The 16,171-nt window shown below is 43.1% G+C and overlaps 1 protein-coding gene across 2 annotated transcripts; it reads left to right on the top strand.

The window, feature by feature from the left end:
* The first annotated feature begins 153 nt into the window (after positions 1-153).
* Positions 154-14,287, top strand: LOC135388735 (uncharacterized). 2 transcript variants are annotated; one of them, XM_064618494.1, is made up of 12 exons: positions 154-583; positions 712-818; positions 939-1,064; positions 1,126-1,228; positions 2,289-2,405; positions 3,060-3,255; positions 4,314-4,446; positions 4,507-4,662; positions 5,214-5,727; positions 7,208-7,290; positions 10,504-10,653; positions 14,046-14,287. In XM_064618494.1, the coding sequence occupies exons 1-12, from the start codon at positions 352-354 to the stop codon at positions 14,229-14,231; spliced, it is 2,103 nt and encodes a 700-aa protein (XP_064474564.1). In that variant the 5' UTR covers positions 154-351; the 3' UTR covers positions 14,232-14,287. The 2 variants fall into 2 exon arrangements, with proteins under 2 accessions (XP_064474564.1, XP_064474565.1); XM_064618495.1 differs by having other exon boundaries at positions 479-583; positions 741-818.
* Positions 14,288-16,171: the final 1,884 nt, after the last annotated feature.

Raw genomic sequence — 16,171 nt, 5'->3', positions numbered from 1 at the left:
ACAGCTGCTTTAAGTTTTCTAGATATCTTTTCATTTGCTGAAGGCTTCACCATCACTGTTGGGAACTGTTCTGTAAAATTGCTTTTCTCGTTTTAAAATCTCTAAAATTAAACCGAAACCTCGAATAGCGAACATGCGGAGACTGAGTTGCTCCACAACGAAGCTGGAAGGCTGGAATCCGTTCCAATCCAAGACAAGTCTGCAGTTCTGAGCAGCGGGACCCAGCGGGATCTCCGTGTGCGGGAGTACAGTAGAAATGTACGAAGTACGAAGAATGTGCGCAGTTTTTGAAATACTGTGTCGACAAACCAACAAACGAAGTAATGTGATGAACTCGCAACGCAGACAAAAATGAGCGACCTCCCCGTTGTTCTTCCTACTTGGACTAACTTCGCTGAACACGGTCTTGTTGGTTTACAACGCGAAGTCCTTGATCCCAAATTCAATCCAGATTTTGGAGGAGCTGGAGTTGACGTGCGCGACAAGGGACAAATAGATGTTAAAGAGCTCAAATGCAACAACGCACATGCGAACAGATTCCGCGCGAGCACTGTCGCGTTGCCATTCATCCCTCCAAATCCAGGTGATTGCATATTCCAGCATGCAGCAATGACGTGTTAGAATTTCTTGCTTACTTAAATACAGGTTGAAAACAAAGAGAGAGAATTGGCAAATAGTTGCTGCATCTGTCTTTCAAATATTGTTTCCTAGTAAGCTACAGCCGTGATCCGTGCTTGCAGTCACAGCTGGAACAGAACCGGCAGATTGAAGCATTCGGAGCTTCACTTGATGCGTACAGAAAGAAACTGACGGTAGAGGTAAGAAGTGTAGCTGTGCAGTGCAACCTTTTTAAAAGCAGTACCGAGCGTTTGAACCGCTGCCCTATCAAATAAACTCGATAAAATCACTCTTCTTGTCACTCTATCGCACCATTGCAGAGCAACTTCTCAAAAGCTGTGAATAAGCTGGTGGAAGCTGCAAGCAAGCAGCGGGAATTTTCCTCTCCTATACCCAAGCAGCTGATCAAGTTGATCAGATGCAAACCAAAGTCCCTTGCGCATCTCGTAAGTGAATAACCATAGAAGTGCTCTGCAAGGTCAGCTCATATTCTCTTTCCCGGAGCAGGAATACAACCTCCAGTACGCGGGTGGCTGCCTGTCAACACTGCCCACTTCAGACGATCGCAGCCTTTTATTATACGTCTCCGGTGCTGAACTTGACACTTTAGGTATGACCCGTATGCATGCTGTTATTAAAGGAACAGTGAAGATCCCTTCATAACTCTTTTCGTTTTTGACTGCGGCATATTGCACAGCAAATAACGTGAGCTTTTGCTTGAGAACAACGATCCTAGATGACCTGCAGTGTGACCGAGAAAGGTCTTTGATGTGCACACCCTGTAGACCCCCCGTCCCGCCCCCAACCCCTTCAGAGAGCCCGATTAATCATCTGTCTGACATGAATCTACTGCAAATAGTGTTGCGCAGTGTCTGTAGCAAATGAATTTTCAGTGGGAAATGAGACTGTGAGGCTGTTCACTACGGTAGTGCTGCACCACACGGACCTGATTATTTCACGCTGGGGGAATCCATTGGGTCTAAAAGGTAATGCCGCGCTGCTCATGGCTGCTGTCTCGGTGCGTTTCTGTAATTTTAATTGCACAATGACAGGACAGCATACAGCAAAAATATTGTGTATGATGCATTTTGATAGACTGTGTGATGAATGAATTAGGGTTCTAAGTAATAATAAATGTGATTTCTTGGTCCTTTCAGACCATATTATCGTGGTTTAAATTATTGAACCACACACAAACTCCCGTACGTCCCCAGAGTTTCATGAGTGGCTATTTTTTGCTCGTAAAAATTTCCTTGTTCCACTTTACTAAAGTTGTGAAAGAAGCACTGTATTTGACCTCAAGAAGCCGTGAACCTTCTTTCTTTTGGCTCCTGTTTTGCTGGCAATATTTGTTATCAGCACGATATGACTTGCAGGTCTGGTACAGAATTGGTATGTAGCATGCCCTGTTTTTCAAACCAGCGACATATGACTGACAGCGGCGTGAACCTGTGCAGTAGAAATTTAAAAATGTAACATACCTGTCTACATTCTTTCTTTCTTTCTTTTTTGTTACCAGTTAGAGGGTTATTTTGGAGTGGCCCTAATATTTTCAGCTTTACCTGAAACAACGTTTTCGCAGAGTCTGTGCAGCGTGAAAATGCCCCAGGTGTAATAATTTCTTTGCACACGTCAATCTGCTTGCATACAAGGTCCTTTTGTTATTGCAGCGGTGTCCTTAGTCGGCCCAAGGAGTCAAGGCCCATTACTAGAAGTGAACAAGACATGTACTTGTAAAAATGTTGGTGGTCGCATTTATCATCTTGCTGTACATCGAGTGAATGAGGGTGAGTTGCAGGTACTGTCTGCATGTACCTTTCTTTTTCTATTCTTGTTTCCCATTTCTTGTGGTAAGAGCATCTTTGTTAATATGCGTGCCTCTGTGGCACTGTGCTTGGTCCAACATGTGCAAGACACTTGACAGCTATGTCAAGTGCTTGTAGAAGGCAACGTTGTTTTCAATCAGTTTTTTAGAAAAATATTCACTAGTTGTGATCATGTGTCAGTTCCTTCATGTTTGCACATGAAGGAAGCAGCAAGTGCTACTGAAAATCAAGAATTTGGTGACAAAGTAACAGGAGGGCAGGGGTGGCCACCTCCCACCACCTCCGGTGATAAGGGCCTCGCCTCCTTTCATGCATGAAGGTCGGGCAGTGTGTCTGGTATTTTGCCTTTTATCGTACGGTATATTGTTACAGCTAAATTTTTACAATTCATATTGTTTTGAAATCTTTCATTCTCTGCTTTTTTGTACTTTCAATTCCTCATACAGCTGTACTGAACAATAATTTTCTGTTTCCTCATTTGACAATGTGGGATCGCTCTAAGGAATCTACACTGTGCTTTGTGTTATTGTGATTCATTTTAGCATCATTATTTTGCTTTTATATTGGTTAGTTTGATGAGTAACAGATGCAATCTCTTTTTTCTCTTTTTTCCAGATGTGTATTGTACGACACGCCTGGAAAAACAATGTCTGTATACACGCATAAGTGATTCCTTAGAGTCCATAGAGCTTATTGGTGAACTCAAGACAGATGACACCCTGTGCTTCGCAACACCGAGCATTTACATCCCTGGGGAACTTCTGTACATCACAAGCACTGGATCCCTTGTTCTCTATTCATGTGACAACGAGTAAGGACCTTGTGGCTAAACATAGAGGAGTTGTCGGAAGCTGAGTTATTCAACTTGTATAGTGTTGTGCTCTCTGGGCATGGCAAGAATACTGACGAGTGTTAGAGGTTCCTTTTGGGTTGCACATTTTGACCTTGAGAGTGAGTTCCATGTAACATCCACATTTCATACTGTGGAATCCTTACACACAGCTCACATACTAGTGCGATCAGCTGAGTGATTTACTTAACCCTGTAACAGAAATAACGTTCCATGTCCATATTAATGATCCCGAGGGCATTGAAACTTAATGTGTGAAATTTCAATTTGGTCAAAATACGGTAAGCCCAGTGGATCTCAAGGAAAATGTGGGGCGCAGGTGTTCCTCCCACTCAATGCTGTCATACGCGATATGCAGCACACGTACGTGATACATGTGTGCGTGGATAACACAGCATAGTGGTCTTCATATGAAGCAGCACTCACTTTGTTTTATACCCTCTCCTCTGACATTTATGGGCTTGCAGGTGCCGCTTCAGAACTATTTTCAAATATATTTTGTTCGGAAGGGACATGTGTATGTGGCAGGCAGGTATCGCAATTTCTGGCACATAATGCGCATGTTATATGGTGGAATTTCGCCTCCACGCCTTCTCCTGCACGTTATATTGTGTGTTTTCTGTCACTGAAGCAAGCTTAGATTCGTAGGTTGTCAGTTTGAACCTGGTTGAGGACTCCAGCAACTTTGTGGCAGGGCTCTAGTTGCTTAGACACGTAGTCTTTGGTGAGAGAGGTTAAATATGGCACACGAACCCTCAGGTGGGCAAAATCTAACCTTCCGTAGCTAAAAATTCAAACTCGAAGCAAAATTAATTTTCCACTGCAGAATGTTAGGTGCTCTATCTCTGACGTACTTCAGCCAGCGAGTGAAAAGGGATCCCCATTAAATGAAGGGATCTTTTTGGGTATGGAGGAGAGGAGCAGTACTTATGCCACTGTTGGGGGGCTACTAGTACATGAGTGCAACTTGTTCATAGTGTCACAGTACTCACATGTCAACAAGTACGCACCTGCCACAGGTGCGCCACATGGCAGGCCAATGTCTCGCACGCTGGAGATGCTCCATGGTGGCTGTGCTGCTTTGGAAGCCATCCAAGGTGTGTCTGCTACATGGACCACTTTGGTCTTTACCAACGAGATGCCAGGGAACAAGTAAGCACACCTGTCCCACGAGATCTTGTTTACGCCTTCATGACATCCGTTCTTGCACAGAATGTGGCTCGGAAAGCAGTGTGCAGCGCTGGAGATGACTGTTTCCTGGATGATCAGCTGACAATCCTGAAGACAAATGATGCCTTGCCTCACCAGTACTACGTTGGTTCTTTGAGCCACCTCACCCTGTGGGACGAGAGGTACTGGAAGCAGCCGGTATGTACTGTAGGGGGAACAGTAGTCGATCCGGTACTAGAGGGCATACATCTTCGGGGGCATACTGATCAAACCTGTAACTGTGCTCGCAGCCACCAGGACTGAAAGCAATCACAGACACATTGTTCAGATGCGCATGTTTGCATGTACTATGACGTATGGCACCTGTGCTTGGGCACAAAACTTTGCAAATTTTGACTTTCATGCTCTACTGGGAAACATGAGAACCTATTTATTGTCTGTAATTGTGGTTCTGTGGCACCGCTGGAGAATGCATACTAGTAGGAATCTGGTGCATTTGTTTTACCATCTTGTGTACACGAGACATCTAAAAAACAGATATTGATATTCTCCAGTCGAAATCTTTAAAAATGTGTGTACCTAAAATTAGACAAAAATTGAGTAATTTAAAGCATACATTGATTGAGGCACGTCAATTTGCGTTACGTAGCTAGCAGTGATTGCCTATTTTCCATTTTTCTTTGCTTCTCTGCCTGGTTTCTTGGACCAGCTCAGTAACTTCAGCACAACTTCCCCCTCTCCTTTTTCAGATGATTCAGTGGAATCACGGTCTGAAGCATTCCCCGACCTTCGTGAATGAAGCACGGCTTGGTGGCCGTGCCTACATCACCCTAGGTTCTCAGAGGTCCCGCGAAGTGGCATTGTTCTGCGTGGACGACTCTTCACCCCCACAACCGTCCTCACCCTACCCACCGTGGCACATGTCTCGCACTTGCGACTTTGCAAAGATAATGGAGCGGCAAGGCATTGAAGTTGACGGGAGTGTGGAGAGACGTGCGACGGCACCCCTGATCGGGGGCTGCTCAGTGGCATGCCCCAGGGGACTGGTGGGGCTCCAGCTGACTTCTTTCGGGGACATTTTTTACCAGGACTTCGAGCACTCCTCCAGCGGAACCCTGGTGGATGGAAATTGGAAGTTTGGATTCGGATCTGAACCAGTGGATGTTCTGCACGAAGTGCAGTGGTGGGTGGACATTGCAAGTCTACCAGAGGAAGAGGACAAGAAGGATCGCCTCCAGTGGGTGAACGTGCAACGTGTGAAAGGTGAGGACGATGTTACCCTTTGCACGTCGACAAAAATTGTTACAGAGTAATTTTTTTCCAATGGTGAACTTCTACAAGATCGCTGACGGACGCGACGTAACACGCAGAAAACAGAGACAGACGATGTCACAACTTTCAACCTCTGTTTACTGAATGACAACAAAAGAATCGAAGTACATCAAGATAACCGGACAACGAGACTACACCCCGCCAGGTTCCCCCTCTCCCCTTTCACCCAAACCGCGTGCCTTTATTTATCAGGCCTTCCTGTTGTTTGTTAACATCGCAGTAGGCGAGCTCACACATTTATCTTTTGCTTTCTTTATGTTCCAGCTTTCAACGACTTGTCTGATATGCGTATCATGAGATCGATAAATTACCTGGGTGGCTTCGAACTGCGGGTCGCATCCACACGTCAAAACGTGATCAGCCAAGTGCGAACTCTACCTAGCTTTTGATCTTGTTTCCGTGTTCTTGTAATCTTGATTTAAACACCTGCCTGTCTCCCCAATATACCGTTTGCTACAACTTAACGGTATAGAGTACACTACTCCGACTTTACTGTCGACGACCGGGTTCCTATGTTTTATTTTACGCGCATTACGTGATGCTATACTTCTACAAGACGTATGTCATTTATAAGACGTAGTAATATAGCATGTTTTTAAGACCTTTTATAGTAATGTTTGTGAGCCCCTAACTTTTGTGAATTGACAAATTTGCAAATTTAAGATCACGCGAAAATTCAGAGCAACAGTTGGTGCCTCCAAAAATATGCTGACACTGTTAAAAATATTTTCCCAGTTGATGGTGCAGTTTACTACTACGTAGTTACTTACTATGTAGTAAGAATTTGAAGGACTTTGCAAATGCTTTTAACAACCATACATGTGGCACATATAATCTTGGGCTTATCAAAGAGTAAATAAATCGAGCCACAAATTTTAGCATCCAGAATTCATGAAATTTAGTGCCTGTGGATATGTGCTCTGTGCTTCGTTCACGAAAAATTGGGACCCTCAAATTAAAGGGTTTTGCAGCATAACAAAAGTGATTACAGCCAAATTTTCTCCTACCCTTTTTGAGGAGCATATGAATCTCACTTTGATACAGCAGACTGATTCAGGCCATGCCTTCCGCATAACAAATATTTACCACCTGGTTTAGTAAAAATGAAAGAGAGAGAAGATACGAATAATGCTTTAGATTAACTAACTTATCCCTGTGGATCCCTGGGGACATATCAGTCATTCATTGTAACCGATGCTCCATTTCTTTTATAAAGCTGTGTGTTTACAGATGTAGGCATTTTTTATGGCAGCAAAATTGTTCCAATGAATACACGCTATTTCAGTACGGCAATTTGCATTTCTTCGGTGTTACGACAGTTTGGCAAGAGTAGCAAGCACATGTGCTGAGTAGGCGCACTCCTGTAGTGTATTCTACCTAAGGCTACATTTAATGAAGTCTCTATTTACAGAGGATTTCGTTGCGGCAGATGTCACGCCAGAAGAGGACTATGGGGTGGCCCAGCTTGATGCACTACAAAAGGCTGCTAATGAAGTGAGTAATGAACTGAAAAATTCCTTCTGGTCTGATGAATGTATGTGTCTCCAGGCAGAAATTTGAGCTGGAATCCCAAGTGGATCCACCTGGTGGATCACAGCAAACAATGATCATTGTTTACTGTGAATTCAAAGTAATGCATTGCACCAATACAGTTATGACAGAAGAGTTACCTCCTTCCATGAATGCGGTATAAATGCATGTATTATGCATAAATGCAGATTAATTAATCTAGATTTACATGTGTTCAAGGGAAGGGTCTCAGGACGAGGGCCACCGATATTTTGAAGACTGTTCTTGTTCTGGGCACCATCCTCATCATTAGGGATGATGTGTTAAAGGGTTCATGAGCATGATTAGTCAACAGCATGCGTGAAGGGAAAAAATACAACTAAGTTTTTACAACTGAGGTGAACAACCTGGGTCCTTGAAGCGCTTTGTTGAGATACGGAAGTGGGTTTGGTGAATGATTGCATCTTTACAACAAATCCGGTTAAAAAGATAAGGTTAGCACTTATGTGGCGAGGTTTTTTAAGCATGCAAGTTCCTTGTATTCCTAGTCGTGTCATGCAAGAGATGAAGAAAGCAGTGGCCATATAAAGAATAACGGTGTTGACATAAAATTAAAGAGGAGAAAAGGCCAAATAGCTGGATGGGAGATGACTGTCGTTGAAAGTAATTCTATCTTTTTAAAAATACTGTAATGAGTGCGTGCCATGAGATATCCGTAGCGGAATTCCGCTGTACAAATGAGCCGAGGCCAAAACAGCGCTCCTCATAAGCTCATCATCTTGCCGACAGAGGCTTATCTGGGCTGGAAAGCGGTTGATCTGACCAACAGATCAGCACCTACTCCAGTCATCTCCATTACTCTAGAGCATGTGGCTCTATGACGGTGGTTCTCAAACTTTTTTGGCCCGGGGAACCCTTTGGACCTAGCCAGAAGGACGAGGGAACCCCTGTTCCTAAACATGAGCAGTACATCAGATATCACGTACATCAGGCCTCCACGAAGAGGTCACGGAGCTTCTCGCTGGCACGTTCCAGGCCTACTCTTTTGCCTAGTAAGGGGTCTGTCAACGGGTCCAAGCGCCCATAAACAACGGAAAGGGGCCGCGAACGAACTCCGCAGCCGCGGTGCACGCGCTTCTGGCCTGCCGAGCGAGGTTGGGCGGGGGAATTCAAGTTCTGTGAATGGATAGGGGCCGAGGCGGCAGCCTTCTCGCGGAACCCGGGAAGGCAGCTCGCGGAACCCAGTTTGAGAACCACTGCTCTGTGACATGGAAAGAGCACTGTACCAACACCACCTAGATAGAGAAAGCCTGCTTACTCGTTGACGTGACGTAACAACTAAGAGTAAATCAATCAGGATCATGTTTTTAACGGGAGTAGCCAATCACGAACGTGCTTTCAGCGGTCGTGGCCACAGAGAAGAACCACTGTCGTCTGCGAGTTGTGATTGAACGTCACCGCGTACAAAATGGGAAAACTTTTAAATAAAGTGCAGGACGGTCCGATCTCTTTCGCAGGACTGATTTTCTGGAAAGCGTGGTGCACTTTTTGTGTACGGGTTCAGGTCTACAGGATGCAAGTTAGCTGCAATCATTTGCGAGCTCTTGAATTCGCAGAACAGCGAATCGCAGTAGCACACTAATCCTGACTTTATATGTCCACGTAGCGAAGGAGGGAGAGGAGGCACTAAGCAGGCCATCCTAGGTGATGTTGGCTGTACCTGCTGCTCTCCTGGTCGCCGCAGTTTTGGCTCATTTGCATATCAAAATTCGGCAATGGATATTTCGACACACGCTATCAACAAGGGTTATGTCCCATTCTGCTACATCTCGCTTTTGCCCCAAATCCACTAAATATAGAGTTAATTAATGACTTTTATTTTAGTTAACTTGTAACTTATAACATCTTGTAGTGACTCATAGACAACTTATGCAACACTCAAGCCATACCGGGACAACTCATACCAAGACGACTCGTACAAGGACAACTCATACCGGAACAAATCATACCGGAACAACTCATACAGGGACAGCCACACCAATCGAACTCATACCACACGTAACTCATTTCCTTTTTTGTGGGAAGGGGTGTTAATTATGGGAGTAGCACTTTTGTTTTTTGCACCATTCAAATTCAAGTCATGCTGGGAAAGGCCACATGAGGAAAAAAATGTCACAGAATGCGACTTATACTGAACGAATTGTACGAAACCCACAGGTAATATTTGCCGATGCACACTAAAGGATAGTTAAAGTGCACTGCAATTGTAATGGGAAATGGGGAATTTTTTAAAGAAACCATTTCAAACTTCATGAGCTGACGCACGGCATGAGTTTTTGCTTGCAACAGAGCAGCTAAATAAAACCTAAACAAAATTAAAAAGGCATCATGGAAACAACGTCTGGAGGGCACTGGGCTAATGGGCACTTTCCAATTTTCCAGGATAGTATTGTGGTGAGCCAGAATGCAGGTTGAATACTCCATCAAATGATAAATTAACGGTTTAGTGTTCCACAGGACGACAAAAATGTGGGAAAATCTTCAATTTGATTTCTTCTCAAAATTCCCTATTTCAATTAACCATTGCAGTGCGGTTTAATTGTCCTTCAGTGCACTTTGGTATATGTCATTTGTTCAATTCTTACAGTTCCTTCAGTATGAGTTAAATTCTGCAACTTTTTTTTCTGATATGGCCTTTCCCTCCGTGACTTGAGTTTTGAGTTTGAAGAGCTACTCACAGAAACAACCCCACCTCCCACAAAGAAAAGTTTAGTGTGTCATGAGTTCTTTCGATATAATTGTCTTGGTATAAGTTCCGGTATGAGTTGTCCTGGTATGAATTGTCCTGGTATGAGTTGTCCAGGTATGAGATGTCTTGGTATGAGCTGAGTGGTCGCCCTTATAAGTTGGAGAAAGGTCAAGCATGCAGTGAAGTGAAGTTGATTTTTGTTTTTCTTCATTCTCTTGAGAATCATATCGCCAAACGTTTCGCTGTATATTTAAGACATTTTTTTGAAAAAAAAGTGTGTCAAATTTTATGGGGCTAATTCAGAAATTCAGAACTTATACAGACATAATCGGACATTATTGCAAGTACATACTTTTAATGTCCCCGGTAGCAGTGTAAGCCTATGTTGGCTAGACAATATGTTTCTTGTGAGGACTTCCGAGACAGAACAGGTGGCTTTGCTTATGCAGGGCAGGTGCATTAATTATCAAGAATGGCAAGGAGGCCTTGAGAATGATACTCAGCTAAATGGCGACCTGTTGGACATTTTGGACGAAGTGGACATCAATGCTACGTGGGATAGTAGAACCACAAAGCTGCTGGAGAAGTGGAAAGCTGAGGTAATTGTTTTGATTTCAGTCCAGCAAAATATCTCTCAGCTGTCCCCGGGACGAAAACAAGCTAGAGCCACAGACATCAGATTCAAAGATAGTGCAGGCATTATGTGGAGCGGACTACATTACCCATGGATGACCTTTACTGTGGAATCTTATATTAATCCATCATAAACACAGCTTGCATGCAAAAGCACTTCAGCACTGATTCAGCTGTCATGGAGACAACGCTTTATATTTAACATTTCGCATTACATTACATAATATGTTGACTGCTGTGTTGCATAAGCAAGCCTCACATTAGTGTTCTTATTAATCCGTTTTAATTTAATTCAGAATAATTTGATATTGCTGAGCTCGAAATTCTGGTTCATTCAACTGTTATTCCTCAAATTTACTTTTTAGTTCAGGAGGTTATGCTTTACTAACATGAAGCACACTGTCATTCATTGAATAGAGATTGAGTGCACTACACTCTAACAGAACATTTAGAATATATTCTGTTTTAGAAGAGAATCAGAAGGGTTGTTATAAAATATATTCTAAAGGCTGTGCAAAAGGTGCGGTAAAAGCCTGTTAAAGGCTCGTTTTTGAGGGATGCTAAGTCAGACCTGTTTTATGGCTGGTACACATTCACTCTTGCTAGGTTCAGAATAGGTAAAATAAGGAAATTGCAATCTGGTAAAGTGATGTATCTACAGATCGATTACAATGTGGGACAGGGAAGCTTGTTTGCTAAAAGATGTAAATATGCTGTTGTTGTGTGTCAGGACAGAATAGGTACTTCCCATCTTGTTTACTAGCTCACAGGCAAACATCACAGAGCTCACAGATGGAACTTTGCTGGACACGTAACCTGCAAGCTCCTTTAACCTTTATGTTCACCCTTCGGCCTTAAGCTCGGAAAAGCTTGCACAGGTGCTCTTTAACGATGTTATGTAGAAGTGCTCAATTGAATGCGACGTGAGTGTAGTCACTAGGTTGATGGTACAGTTATAGGGAACTTAGGGCCTTTGCCATTATAGTAAACGTAATTGGGATAGCAGCGGGATGCTGCGCATGTTTTAAGTTTAGTGGTGCAGAACTTATTCACCTCTGAAATGCGGTCTCGTGCTGCGTGTGCATGGCAGAAAATCAAGAGTAGCATTGGGCAGCGTGGATAAGTACAGCAGGTATTGTGATTCTTAATGCGTTGATGAGCTTTTTTGGAAGTCTACTTGTGAATATGTTATAGTACCAGAGAAGTAAGACGCATTGACTCGAAGGGGTTGTAGCCGCACAGAGTACTTGGCTATGTTGACTTTTCACTGCATCATAGTTTAAATAGTAGTGTGGGGAGTGATGGCAGGTGCTTGAGATGGGATGCAGGAAGAACAACGGGGCTTGAATATGCTTCCTCCATTAATAATGTGCTGTCGAGAAATGTGTTCTGTGACAATTCAAACACAATAGAACATCGGTGATACAAATCTCACGGGGTAGCAGAAATAATTCGTATCATCCGAAATTCGTATCCAAAGAATTAAACCAAACTAAAAATTAAGGCAAGAAAATAGACAGTGACTGTTCATTGTTCATTACGGTCAGTGAAAGAGCTCGGTCGTAACGCTTTCGTGTCTCGGTTTTTGGCCAATGCTGCCCAAATTCGCGAAATTATTAAAAGGTACAGCACGTGCTTGCCACCCGCGAGTCGCGCGACAGTGTTCTAAAGCGAGCTTCCCCTAAAGCACGCAGGGGTTAGGTGAAGCCGACTTGCGGAATGGTGACGCGTAATGTTGCTGAAAGTTGTCCTGATATGTTCCATCCACGTGTTCTGGTCGCTGTTTTCCCAAGCCAGTGCGATGTTTGTTTGTTTGTTTGTTTGTTTATTTATTTGTTTATTTATTTATTTATTTATTTATTTATTTATTTATTTATTTATTTATTTATTTATTTATTTATTTATTTATTTATTTATTTATTTATTTATTTATTTATTTATTTATTTATTTATTTATTTATTTATTTATTTATTTATTTATTTATTTATTTATTTATTTATTTATTTATTTATTTATTTATTTATTTATTTATTTATTTATTTATTTATTTATTTATTTATTTATAATAATAATAATAATAATAATAATAATAATACCTCAAGGGCCCTTGCGGGCATTACATGAGGGTACATAGTTGGCATACTGAAAAAATGAAGTGATGCACAGCAAACATCAGGAGAACATAAATGTACGTAGATGATTTCGAAATGTGTCTGCAATATCGATGACGGCCAAGGCTTTGGGAAGGTCATTCCAATCTTTGCTGCTGCGGGGGAACAAAGATTCCAGGAAGTATGACGTGTGGGCGACATACAGCTCTACTTTCATAGGGTGATCGCGACGCCGAGAGATGTGTGAAGCAGGTGAGATGTATGTGCTGTTCAATGGTGGAGAATGTATGAACTTATGAAAAAGACAAAGACGGAAGAATTTACGACGCGATGCAAGTGGTGCCATGTCGAGGGAACGTTTGAGTGATGTGACGCTAGAGTGAAAAGAGTAATCGCTAAGAGTAAACCGTGCGGCTCTATTCTGAAATGATTCTAACATATCACGAATGCAATGTTACACAGCTTCGCGGTTTATTGTTGCGAGAGCGGTAAAAGGTCAAAACAGAGATAAGCTGACAAGATTCTGGGCTGTGTAATCCATTTGGTCTTATCCACGACCATCTCTGATGGTCGTGGTCTTATCTCCTCCACCACCACCAAAGGGAGAGTCATTGCTTGCATTGCGCAATATGATGCAAGGGACGAGCGTGGTGAGGATCTCCCTCCCTTTTCGACAGGAGGAGAGCGCGCTTTCGGCTCACGGGGAAAAAAACCTCTGTAGCATCAGTAAAGGCAAGATAACGCGTTCGTAACACCCGAACTCTAATACATGGAAGGATAGGCATTCCGGCCGGAACCGGAAAAGAATTCGTATCATCCGTGATCGTATCATCGAGATTCTACTGTAAATTCTTTGGATCGTACAATTTTTTGCACATCTTTTTCTATTCACTGTATAATGATAGTTTAATATTTGTGTGTGTGTGTGGGGGGGGGGGATGCTGCTTCCCTTTAACTAGGTTTCCCTGTCTTTGAGATGGTGAGGTTAACATAAATAATTCTGACTAATACGTTTATTGAGGCTAACATTGATTTCTAGCAGGCAAAAATTTATGCACTCAGATGCATTTTGCTCCACATTGTCGCTGTTCAGCTACTGGTCGCCATGTGTCTTTGTAGTACATCTAGTCTTGTAGTATCTCAGTCTTGTCCATTGGTCGTATAAACGATGAGCTGCGCAAAATTTTCTGCCTTGCATACGTGAAGTTGAAGAACTTTAAATGCAAAACTGTGTGTGTTGTCACAGCCTCCAACACAGGAAGAAGAGCCTACCCCCGACGACCAGGAGGACGATGATATATTAACAGCATTGCGGCATACTCTGGAAGACCTCGACGTCTCCAGTCTTCCATCAGCGGCACCGCTTTCGCAGAGCCTTTCACAAGAAGATACACAAAAGAAAAAGAAACGACGAACGCAGGAGGGCTTTTAGTGAGCCCACTGTGAGAGGCAATAAAAGAGCATTGTTGTATATAGATAAAATCTGCATACATTGTGGATTCCTTTTGGTGTTAACGAATTGTGGAAAACTGGTATTAACTAGATGGCAACATAGGTAACTGTGTAGAATATCATACATACAGTACGTACATGCAACATGCCCGTGTGTTAGAAATAGTTATTTGCATAATTCACGAAGTCTTTTATCCAAGAACATATCGCGACTGAGGGGATGCGTCAATTACGCGAGAAAAAGTGATGCGTCAATTACGCGAGAAAAAGTTCGAATTTTGTGCTCGAGGAACATCCATGTGGCATTTGGTCCCAAAATATCTCAGTTAATGCCCCCCAGAATGAACAAGCATTTTCTCTAACGCAAAAGAAAAATTGCAAAGTTCTGCTACTAGGAACACTACAATACTAAGAAATGCTATGCGCAGGGCAAAATGCTGTCGTGTCAACGCCGAAGGCTGGGTTCACTTTCATCGCACCTCATTACAGAAGCGTAGCAAAAAATGTCTCTTTGCTTCGAGAACCGAGGAGAGACATGGCTCTTGGCTGCTTGTCCTGCGCGAAAGCACGCTTCACAGGAGACCGCAACGGAAGTACGGGCGGACACCCTCTTTGTCTTCATTCTGTTAGAAGAATGCATTCTACATCAACAGGCATTGCACTTAGTCAACAAACACTTTTACAAATTACAAAATACGAAGATTACATTACATTAAAGATACAAGAAAGAAGGAATATCGTTCACACGTTAGGGGGGGGGGGGGAAACTGCCTCGCTGATTATTTAGATTTCATTTCAAATTTTCTTTCAATGCACGACGCCAGCAGGGAATAAGAGCAAACCAAACTTATCAAGAAAAAAAGAAAACAATAATAATAAGTCTTCATAGTTGGACGTTCTGCCAAATGCGTTGACTTCATAGCGTTTCGTGGCAATCGTAACGTATTCCTGTCCTCCCCTTTCCTTCTCCCTCCATAACTGCTTCGGACATACCTGCACGCAGGGTGTCGAACCGAAACGTTTTTCGTTCCGGTTCTATCATAAATGGTCCGGTACCGGTTCTGCTCCGGAGCAAAAGATAACGGTTCATACCGGTTTTAACCGGTTCCGCTGGTGGACGTATTCATTCCCAGAAAAAAAAATCAATGCTGCAAAATGTAAACCCATTTATATGCGTACATGGTATTTAATATTATTAGGCAGCTGTGAAATTGGTAGCTCCTGGCTCCTGTAGGTAACTGTCTGTTCAAATAGGCATACTCCTTTCTTGAAGCGCATGATACAGATGGACTTGTTTGTTGTGATGTCATACGTAAAGTACTTTCTTGTTGGATTGGTGCGATCGCGTCCCATCCAAATGCCTGTTGCTGCTTCCTCGCCAGCAAGCACTACCGCAGGAGTACGACGCAAATCGAGGAACACCTTCACTCACAAACGCGCTCGACGGCTTCATTTTCTTTTCTTCCTGTCCTGTCCACAAAAGAGGCGCGACTTCGCACGCGCTTGCCTCGCGGATACGTATATGTATTCAACTTCGTTGCTCTCAAACGAGGGACACGTTGCGAGAGATTACCGATAGAGAAGCCGTTTCGCAGCCCCCTTGGGTCGCACATTGGTAGAGAGTCACAACCGGTTACATGCACACCTAAGTCTATGTGCGCGAACAATAAAACGTTACAAAGGGAGCCTAAGGGTCATAGTCTACCGACATACATTGCACCGTAACCGTAACCCTCGTAAAGTATCAGAACACACGGCGACAGTTTCGTTCGCCTACTCATAGTCCAAACCGGCGAAGCTTTTGCTTGGATCGGTTTCCCTCCGGAGCGAAAAAAACGTATACGGTTTCGATTCTGTTCCGGTTCGCCCCAAAATAGCGTGTTTTTTTTTTTCGGTTTTCGGTTCCCGTTTTTGATTCGC

The sequence above is a fragment of the Ornithodoros turicata genome, chromosome 3, assembly GCF_037126465.1.
Source record: "Ornithodoros turicata isolate Travis chromosome 3, ASM3712646v1, whole genome shotgun sequence".
Lineage (NCBI taxonomy): Eukaryota > Metazoa > Arthropoda > Arachnida > Ixodida > Argasidae > Ornithodoros > Ornithodoros turicata.
This window is presented reverse-complemented; position numbering and strand designations above follow the sequence as displayed.

Coding starts and splice junctions, on each gene's coding strand:
- LOC135388735 (XM_064618494.1), top strand. CDS start 352: ATGAGCGACCTCCCCGTTGTTCTTCCTACTTGGACTAACTTCGCTGAA. Junction 584..711: donor ATTCATCCCTCCAAATCCAG/GTGATTGCATAT, acceptor ATTGTTTCCTAG/TAAGCTACAGCCGTGATCCG. Junction 10,654..14,045: donor TGGAGAAGTGGAAAGCTGAG/GTAATTGTTTTG, acceptor GTGTTGTCACAG/CCTCCAACACAGGAAGAAGA.